The following is a 10,530-nucleotide window of genomic DNA, read 5'->3' as shown; positions in this document are numbered from 1 at the left end:
TAATATGCATAAAATACATCACAATATTTACAACAATCATGTAATCCTGTATTTAAATGTTTTTATTGCTAGCTTAGAATATACATTTTAATGACGTTGGCACAATTTAAGATGTACAATAAAAAATGATATTACAATAGCAAACTCCCAGAGACCCTCTCTCTCTTTAAATTAAATCTACTCAGAATGTTCCTTTTCGATTTCGTCATTGATATGCAAAGGGTTATACACCGTTGTTGTGGCACCTTTGAAAAGAGGATTCTGGACCTGTACAGAACAAACAGACATTTGATTGTTACACGGTCATTCTGTAAATGATTTGATTTCACAATGAAACAAACAATATGTTGTCTACACAGGTTATAATTTGCTCTACATTTAAAGCCTACAAAGCTAACTGTGTTTAAGTGCTTAATAATACAGAGTGTCTTTGCATGTACATCACCTCTTTCCATTCGGTCTGTTTCTGCGCTTTGACAAAGTTCTGATATTCTCTAATGTCGTACAGCTCCAGCAGGCAACGGTAAATAATGATTATTATAATGCCAATAAAAATTATGCTTGACACAGAGATGCCAATTATAAGCGTAGTCTTATCAACAGAACCTACAGAGACAAAAAGAACAAACATTTAACATTCACAGTTACATCAATTCTGTGGCATATATGAGTTTAAGAGTGTGCTTATTTTACAGTCTTGTCAAATGAACTTAAAGTAGATTGTAATACATACGAGGCAGGTCTGCATATCGAAGCACAATTTTGCCGTCATCAAGTTTCACATCATATGACATGGTCGCTTCATATGTGCAACGCAGCTCATGAGTGCCATCAAGACGAGATACTGTAGCATTCAAACATTCTACAGCACAGACATTGGTATCAGGAGTACCAGCTTTTACATGACATGCCACACAGCCCCTGCAGACATATTAAAACAAAGACACATTTGTCAGACACTTTTATCCAAAGTGAATTTGCATTTGTAGTACATTGCATTCAAGGTATTTTATCAGTTCATGCATTCCATGGGAATCAAACCCATGACTTTGGTTTTGCTAGCAGTGCTACTTTAGTATAATTAAGATACTATTATAGTTTTTATTAATATTTTGAATTAGTTTGTAGTTTTGTATTTTCTGTTTTTTAATATACCTATAAAGGTTTTGTTCGTTTTGATTTCAGTTTTACTTTTAGTTATTTTAATACATCAATTTAAACTAAGGATATGAAATATATCAAGATCTTTTCTTTTTTTTTTTTTACCAAACAGAGTCCATTATACAGTCTGTTCCAGTCTAAGTGGGTAGCTGGAATAAGACTCACATTAACAATTCTCAAGATCTTTTCTTTTTTTTTTTTTACCAAACAGAGTCCATTATACAGTCTGTTCCAGTCTAAGTGGGTAGCTGGAATAAGCCTCACAATGATTCACAATTCAAAAGTCTTGCTACCCAGCACTATGATCATTATAAGGTCTATGGAAGAGAAAACTGAAATTGTGACTTCACACAAAACCCACACACAAATGCACACCTCACTAAAAATAATCTTGAAACACAGATATTAGTTCACAGGAAGAGACAGATACTCACTTCAACAGCATGCACTCATCAGTGAATGCAGAGCAGTGCTCTTCCTTGAAGCCTTCGTTACACTGACAACGGTTGCAAGTGCATTTGCCTTGACCGCTGCAAAGTCCTTTGTCATTCATACACTTGTCTTGGCTAGGTGAACACTCGCATGCAGACCCTGTGTAGTCTTCAGTACAGTGACATGTCCCACACTTACATCTGCCTTTACCTATGACAAACGCACAGAGGGGTAGATAGTGAGTTTTGAATCTGAAATGTAAAAAAAGAAAGAAAGAAAGAAAGAAAGAAAGGCAATTTTTTTGTGCCAGTCCACAGGACTTACCATTACAGAGATGGTTATTATGGTATTCACAACTATTGTCATCACAGTCGCAGAATTTCCCACTGTAATGGCCGTGACACACACACTTGCCACACTCACAGGTGCCATGTCCACTGCAAACCAGTGAGCCGTTGTCAGGCCGACAGGATGCCAGCATGTTGATGATGGAGTCCGCATCACTCTGTTGCACACACTCGCAGCGCTGACCCAAATGCCCTTCATCACAGCTAACAAACACATCACACACACACTTTACAAGTTAAAAAATGTAAACTGTAAGGCATACAGTATTTGCCAGTATGCACCAGCATTTCAAGCTATTCAATCAAATAAGGTGTTCATTCGAAAGAGCTTTTAAAATAAATCAACATGACAATCAAATCACATCACACATCATTCCGACCCCATATTATATTTTCTTACTTCTGTGAAACACAAAAGGTGATTTATACTGCCAACCTACAAAAAAGCACCACAAGATATCATAAAAGTAGTCTTTTGAAGACGTTATTGAGTATTAGACTGACCTTTAAGTTGCTAGTAACTGAAAATCTCATGAAAATAACAAGTTTGAAATATCTGACACTTAGCTTCTCATGTGTCATGTGACTAATCAAGACACATAAGTGACAAATGTGACTGGAAATGCGATTTTAAGACCTGCTGATGGCTGTAATAGCAAATTAGATACATTCATTGTGCTTTTCTGTCTTTTTTGGAGCTTGGTAGTAATAATAAAATATTGTTGATTAGCCTTTCGGCTAACTTGGGTACATATATGAATGTAAATGTACACTGACATTTTTTTGTAAGAAAATAATACAGGGCTGGAACAACATGATGACAAAATGTAAATTGTTTTTAATTATTACTTCAAGTTCAAAGATCCTCTAATCAAGTGGTCTGTTAGCTGATGCAGTTCTCTGCTGAGACGCTAGGGGTCTCTACCTGCACACGCCGCATGAGAGTGTTCCTGTACTGCTGCAGTGTTTGGAAGCCTTCTCTGGAACACCACAGTCACAGTGACACTCTGTATGCACTGTGATCTTCACCTCCTCATTGATGCCTTGCATTTTGATCCGAAATGTCTGAGGCTCCTTCAGACATGCAGACGCATTCAAACGTACATTGAACGCGATCTATAAAATCAATAAATGAAAAGAAAAAACAAAACTTCTTCAGGCTTATGAGATATAACAACAAATGTTTCCTGGTTGCTGATAATTCAGATGAAACCACTGATGGTGGTGCTTACCTGCTCATGCTTGATGCCTTGACACACTCCTTTCTCCTTCCATTCACTATCCGCCTGATTCCCCTTACATGTAGACTTGTAGGACACGTTCAATTCTTTTGGAGCTCCCTCCTGCTCTAACACCAGCGTGGACGACAAATTCTGGCCCACATAAACATGTATTTTCAGTATGTGTATATAAATACACAGTGATATATGAATTATTAAAGCAAAAACATACATGTCTATGGCAAAAGTCTTTGTGTATAATTTGAATCCTTATTGAATCCTTAAAATTGCCATGTGTAATAAAGTTTTTCAATAGGATGGCAAAAACAAATTTTTTTAAATATCATGTGGCTTTCTGGAATGCTTGATTCTGAATGGTTAAATGCTTAATTCTGTGGTCCAATATTTGGATAATGATCACTAAACTGTATAATTGACTATTATTCCTGGCAAGCAATTTCTTACACTGTGCTAGTTTATTGTCTCTCATATGATCACAATAAGATCATTTAAACTCAAATCATTTAATTTATTATGGCAGTTATTTATTTGCTATATAGGTCATGTAATACACAATACACAGTTTCAGTTCATTTAGTAAACGATTTAACCATTTAAGCAGAAGTGGAAAACAGGGTTGCGGGGAAATGCTGACTGTTTTGTTCTAGCAGCCACTTGTAGTCACTGTTAGTTAAATGGGAAGTAGAGCCAGTGCACAAGCCAACATCACTAAACAAGGTCAAAACATTAAATGATGAAAACACTCACCCCATATGCTTCAGAGATGAGATCCACAACATTACTTGAGTCATTCTTTAATACACCAACCACTGACTGAGGAATCAATGCACTCAGTGCCTGTGAATGTTTGTGTGTATGAATGATGGAAAAGAGAGAGAATAATTCTATTTTAAAAACTCACTTAAATTATTATTATTAAATCTATTTATACAATACCAATATCAATACCAATAACGACTCTTATGTTTACCAATGGTACACTCTCAGAAAAAAAGCTCAAAAGCTGTGACTTTTGAAAAGGTACTGCCCCGGTGACAGCTTTTTTGCCTTTTTTCCTGAGAGTGTACATTTATTTTATCCAATGATCACATAATCAAATTAAATTCGCAATAAGTTATAAGAGTTTACTGTCACTTTTAATAAATGTAATGCATTCCTGCTGAATAAAAGTGTTTTTCTTTAAAAACACACACACACACACACATTTACTGACCCCACACATTTAAACAGCAGTACATATAGCTCCCCAAACCTTATATGCTGGATAGATGTCCTCAGTCACAGCAAATATGAGCTGAATATTGTTATCCTGCAGAACTCTAGATACATGGCCCACTGATGGGTAATCCTATAGGACAATTTAAAAAGATTTTATGTCTTCATATACAAACTAAACCACTTAAATTCCTCTTTAGATTAATTTTCTATTTTTTGGCATCCATCTACAACAGAAAACACAAAGAATGTTCATTAAATGTGCAATACTCACATAGGCTCTTCCATTATAGGAACCATTATCATTGAGATGACACTGTCCATTATGTGGCTGAAAGACACCACCTAGTCGTCCATCTCCTGCCATGTGGAAAGTATCATCAGATGTATAAACCAGAATCCGTGTCACATCACCCCACTTGATCTTATCCTGCGGTGAGAAATGGAAAAAATAAGCCTTTTCATGTAGCTACTATGAAATGATTAGTTTGAATCTGATTTTTCTCAGGTAACACACAGTCTTCACCTTACAGACCGCAGCCTGCATGATGGCATCCAGACCAGCCTCAGGAGCGTCCAGGTTGCCAGAGATATCTTGTTTGCTAACTTCTCGTTCAAACTCCCTGGCATCGTGAGTCAGGGGCAGGACATTCTTAAAACTGAAAGCCGGTTGGCAGGTATCTATGCGATTGGGGCAGGGGTTCCGACGTCTTGCCTTCACCTGACTGACATACGGCAACATCTCCTTATCAACAAAAGACCCGAAACCTGAAAGATGGAGGAAGAGCTTAGGATGCATGACAGTAATGTAGCTCTATTTCTTTAAATTGCAGTTCAAATCATTCTATTTAATTAATTTTTTTTCTTATTTTTATGTTTTAATTAAGTATATTTTTGGGATCAGTAAGATTTTTTAATCTTTAGAAGAATTTATTTAATCAAAAATACAGTAAAACAGCAACACTGTGAAATATTTAAAAGCATTTCAAGAAATAGTACAATTTAAAATAACAGTTTTTTTATTTTAATATATTTTAAAATGCATTCCTGTATTGCCTTCAGGCAAAGCTGAATTTTCAGCAGCCATTACTCCACTTTGATGCCTTGACACTACTACTTATTTACATTACTTCAGTGTCACATGATCCTTCAGAAATTAGTTTAATATGTTGATTTGATGCTTAAGAAATTATGTTGATGAACAGTTCTGCCACTTAATTTTTTGTGGGAACCGCAATACTTTTTTTTCAGGATTCTTTGATGAAAGTTACAGAATAAAAAAAAAGAAAAAGAAATTATTAGTAGCATTATAAATTACTTTACTTTCACCTTTGATCAGTTTAATGCATACTTGCTGAAGAAATACTTTTTTTGCAAAAAGATTTTTGAACAGTAGTGCACTTCAAAATAAAAAATAATAAGAACATTTTTATTTTCAAGCAAGTCTATAACTGAAGAAATATTTTCAGGCAGAGTATAACTAGAAATTAATATATTAATAATATATAATAAATAATAATAATATAGAAATTAATATAGACATTTCTATAACTTTAATTTATTCACTATATCTTTTTCAGACTGGGAATACACAAATGTGCAACCATTTTTATTGTCTGTAATACAGTAGTTCGGATTTCTTTGCGCTTTCAAAAATTGTGAATTACTATTATTTATTAACGATGATGAAAATTCACCATTGGTCAGTCACCATTGATATTAGCATTTCAGTTAGCGTATAGTCTCACCGATCCGGACGGTGTCTGTGATGTCCTTCAGCTTCTTGAGGATTTTCTGCCCCAGGGTTTTAATTTGCTCCAGATCATCTTTCATGGAATAGCTCAGATCCATCAGGTAGTACAGATCTATAGGGTAACCTACAGCCCTCTTAAACTCAACTCTGAATTCAAATGGAACTCCTGCACATTTAAAAGAAACAATCAGAGAAAACAATTTAGGGACTGCAGAAATATGGCTGTTTTGTATATAGTTTGTGCTAATTGCTTTATTTGGCCAATTTGTATTATTTGTATGTGCAAGATACATATGACTGTGCATGTTTGCTGTATAATGTTATATCTGCATACTAAGGTGTATAATTACACTGAAGTATAAATGCTCTGCACATGGCTTTAAGCTTATGTTCCAATATGTTGCAACATGCTGCTGTATGTCTGAGCAGAAGTCTTAAACTCACCAACTCTGAGTTTAATGTTGATATTTTGAGGTCTGAGTTGGACCACATTTTCACGATCGCTGCTGAGGTCACTGTTCTTCACATAGGTCAAGGGATGTTTTCCAGGATTGATCACATGATCCCCTTTACATCTCCTGGCCTTCAGAGCCTCGGGAGAATCACATCGCCGTTCATTTGACTCACCTGGTTTTAGAAAGTCCTGCATTACAAGGAAATTTGCATTACAAGCACAATCATTTATTAAATGAATCAGAAATCAAATAATCACAAAGAAACGGCACGCAACACATTGAATTAACATAAAATGTTGAAGTAGAAAAGCCATTTTCTTGAAAAATATACTCTAATAATCTTATTAACAGTATTTTATTTAAAAAATATATTTTTTACAGTTTACAGAGTGATTGAAAATTGCATTCTTGATGTGTCTTTTACTTTGTTGTTTTATTTTGCAACTTGTTACTTAAAATTGTGCTTTGCATGGTAACATCTAAATTAACTTGTTTTCTTTAAGTGAAAATGTTGTACTTAAAATGTTATATCGGTATATATTAACTGAATCAACCTACACCAAATCACATTAAGGGTCAATTTAGAAAAAATTATTGAAGCTAACAGCTGTTTTTACTTTTACAATTTAGGAGGGAGGTGTTATTCTTGTTAAAGTTTAATAACTGATTTCTTAGTATTATCAAATTGTTGATTTTAGAAATGGTTTAGAAATGTGATAACTGTCTATTTGATTGTTTTCATGATTTTAAAAATCATAGTAAATGTATATAATATAAAGTAGTCTAATTTTGCAAACAATCCATTTCCTCTGAAGGCTTCCGAAATGAACTAAAAGTACTTTGAGCTTACCCTATTTTAGATGTTAAAAAAGCTGGAAATAGTAGATGAGACGTACACAACAGATAAACTACAACAGCTTGCATGTAGTGTTTTAACTACGGTGGCTGAGAGAGCTCAACACGCTGCAACTTCAGAAAACACATGCAAATCTAAAAAGCACCAGCAAATCAAGAGAACATCTTCATCAGTTTGACAGCAGGTGCTGCAAATGCTCACAATGCAAACAAATAAAGATTTTTATTTGCAGCGCGTGTCTTTGTTTGGTTGTGTTGTGAGTATTTGCAGCGCGTGTGTTTTCAAATTGATGAAGTTGCTTTCTTAATTTGCAGGTGCTTTTTTCTATTTGCAGTGTGTTTCTTTATTTGGTTGTGTTGTGAGCATTTGCAGTGCGTGTGTTGTCAAATTGATGAAGTTGTTTTCTTAATTTGCAGGTGTTTTTTTCTATTTTCAGCGCGTTGAGCTCTCTCGACCACCGTATGTCACACTTAGTTTAGGAAACAGCTGACAGACAATACCATGAACATCACCATGTGAGAAAAGTGTAAAAATACATCATGATAAGAGCATGAACTGCTGAAGAGGCAGCTGGTTAGTTTGCATAGAAAAACATGCTCAGCCACAAGTACCACAGTAGGAAAAGAGTCTTCAAAAGGGCACCAAAAGCAATGTGCAACCTTGAAAACTTTTGTCAGGGTTTAATGTATAATGGATTCTTTGTTTCTCAATGATCTCTTTTCTCAGTTCGCTCCAGCTGACAAAGACTGACATCTTCTCTTTCCTGATCATGGGAGACGGTTCAATTAAATTACAAACTGATTCATTTACATGATATAACTTACCGTCTGTGTGCACCATGCACATCCAGGACTCCTTATACATTCAGAGCATGAAGAGTGAGATTGGCAAAGTGGTTCCTGCCCTAAAATGCACATATACAGATCATTTCAAATATAAAGGTACCAAGACTGTTTTTAATTTTTTTTTAAAGTCATGGATGTGTTTAAAGAGACCAAGTGCATTACCGAGTATACACCTCTGTCCCAAACAGTGAAAGAGAACCGTCACAGCTATCAAAATAGCCTTCATCTGCAGAGAAAGGAAAGTTGTATTATACTTCTGAGGTTACAATGACAAAAGGTTCATTTTGAGCTCATTTTATTAACATTTCTTTATTTTTAACATTTTCATATGAAATATACCTGTACTAATACTTTCTCCATGATACCATCCATTTAGTAAAAGCACAATAATACCGCATAAAAGTTCTTATTTAGCCTAACACTCATGTATTTATATGTACATAACTTTTAATCAAAACCATTTTTTACACAAATTACAGTGGGTACGGAAAGTATTCAGACCCCCTTAAATTTTTCACTCTTTGTTATATTGCAGCCATTTGCTAAAATCATTATAACAAAGAGTGAAAAATTTAAGGGGGTCTGAATACTTTCCGTACCCACTGTATGTTTCTCTTTCAATGTTAAATAAAAAAAATATTCTTTCAACTGTCAAGTTCTTTGGGACCAGAAACAAATCACATTGTGATGTTCTCTTTTTAACATTTTACAAAAAAAAAAAAAAAAAAAAAATTTTTCGGTGTGAGTCATCTGTGTTGAGCGTTGGCCAGATCCATTGACAGACTGAAAAGGTTTCTGCCACAGCTTGGTGAAAGCCAAGAAAGAGACCTTAAGATTTCATTAAGAGTGAAACCTGATACACTCAGGATGAAAGGTACCTGAAAGCCAAAAAAGTATTAATTTTACCATTTGTGTTTGGGGGGGATGGGGGGCTTAATAAAATAAAGTTTGGGGGCAGTATGATTTCTTGAAAGAAATGAATACTTGCACTCAGCAAGGACACATAAAATTGATTAAAAACTGACAGGAAAGACATTTATAATGTTACAAAAGAATTTCAATTTCAAATAAATGCTGTGCTTTTGAACTTTCTATTCATTAAAGAATCCTGATAAATGTATTGTTTCCACAAAAATATTTGGTAGAACTGATTTCCACCTTGATAATAAGAAATGTTTCTAAACATTAATAAATGCAGCCTTGATGAAAGCCTCCATAACAGACCTTTCAAAGTAGAATCTCAACCCCAAACTTTTGACTTTACTGACATAACCTGTTGTTTGTTTGTTGTGTTTACCTTTTTAAAAAAAAAAAAAAAAAAAAAAGAATTTCTACACTTGCATGACATACTACACCATATGACCAGCACATGAATAAAAGAAAAAGAGCTAAATATATATAAAAGCACCACTGCACTTCCACCAGACCACATACTGTTCTTCTTTATGCATGAGAACGTACTCAACAGCAGACACCTGACAATGAGTCAGGCATTACAAGATGGAAGTTTGCAAGCAAGGCGGCAGACAGACATACAAAACACAAAACCACAGAACGTCACCCTTCCTCTTTTGTAATTGCCGTTCATCATTTATCCAGCACAGAGTCATAGACCGGGTGAGAGACAAATAAATGAAAACACACATTCTTGCATACTCAATAAGTAGGACTTGGTAGAGGTGCAACCACTGTTCTTTTTTAAATAGCAAGTAAAAACAGAACATAGGCCTACTCAAATTTTTAGGTGTGGGTTGACCCTGTTTCAGTAACGGAAATGTTCAGAGAAGAAACTGTAACGAATCAGTCCACTGAAGGCGAGCGTAGTGAAGAACCTAAGTGCAGTTTATTTACAGGTGATCCAAACATCCAAACAATAACCCGAGACTTGGCTTGACATGAACAGACTTGACATGAACAGACTTGACGAGGCATAAACAGACTAGACTACACTAGGGTTGTGACGGTGAGGAAATTTTCCCACCGGTTAATCGACGTGTGACAACACCGGTAATACCGGTATCACTGCGGTCCCCCATTTTTCTAGCTTTCCTTCGCTTTTAAATAGCTTGTAAAAGCGGTGTGCGCATTTTACTTTCACTTTGAAATCGCGGCAATTCGGCGTAAAGCAATTGTTCGTTTTTAGTTCGTTTGAATTTTCCCACTTTCCTCGCTTTCAAATAGCTTAAAAGTGACATTTTACTTTCACTTTCGAATTAGCGGCAATT

General features: G+C 35.2%; 1 protein-coding gene across 1 annotated transcript in view; it reads right to left on the bottom strand.

Annotated features, from left to right (window-relative positions):
* Positions 1–51: 51 nt before the first annotated feature.
* LOC107711053 (integrin beta-7-like) overlaps positions 52–10,530 on the bottom strand; it is a 12,715-nt gene continuing 2,236 nt past the window's right edge. Inside the window, exons 2-16 of the mRNA XM_016515965.1 lie at positions 8,468–8,531; positions 8,285–8,364; positions 6,594–6,792; positions 6,145–6,315; positions 4,923–5,164; positions 4,671–4,826; positions 4,434–4,529; positions 3,929–4,018; positions 3,173–3,313; positions 2,866–3,056; positions 1,918–2,144; positions 1,596–1,803; positions 734–921; positions 446–606; positions 52–267 (exon numbers count right to left, since the gene is read on the bottom strand). Coding sequence (XP_016371451.1) covers positions 178–267; positions 446–606; positions 734–921; positions 1,596–1,803; positions 1,918–2,144; positions 2,866–3,056; positions 3,173–3,313; positions 3,929–4,018; positions 4,434–4,529; positions 4,671–4,826; positions 4,923–5,164; positions 6,145–6,315; positions 6,594–6,792; positions 8,285–8,364; positions 8,468–8,531 — 2,304 coding nt within the window. The 3' untranslated portion in view covers positions 52–177. The remainder of the gene's footprint in view (positions 268–445; positions 607–733; positions 922–1,595; positions 1,804–1,917; positions 2,145–2,865; positions 3,057–3,172; positions 3,314–3,928; positions 4,019–4,433; positions 4,530–4,670; positions 4,827–4,922; positions 5,165–6,144; positions 6,316–6,593; positions 6,793–8,284; positions 8,365–8,467; positions 8,532–10,530) is intronic.

This window comes from Sinocyclocheilus rhinocerous, unplaced genomic scaffold (genome assembly GCF_001515625.1).
Source record: "Sinocyclocheilus rhinocerous isolate Xijiao unplaced genomic scaffold, SAMN03320098_v1.1 scaffold85, whole genome shotgun sequence".
In the NCBI taxonomy this organism is placed as follows: Eukaryota; Metazoa; Chordata; class Actinopteri; order Cypriniformes; family Cyprinidae; genus Sinocyclocheilus; species Sinocyclocheilus rhinocerous.
The sequence above is the reverse complement of the archived record's forward strand: the minus strand, read 5'-3'. Positions and strand labels throughout refer to the sequence as shown.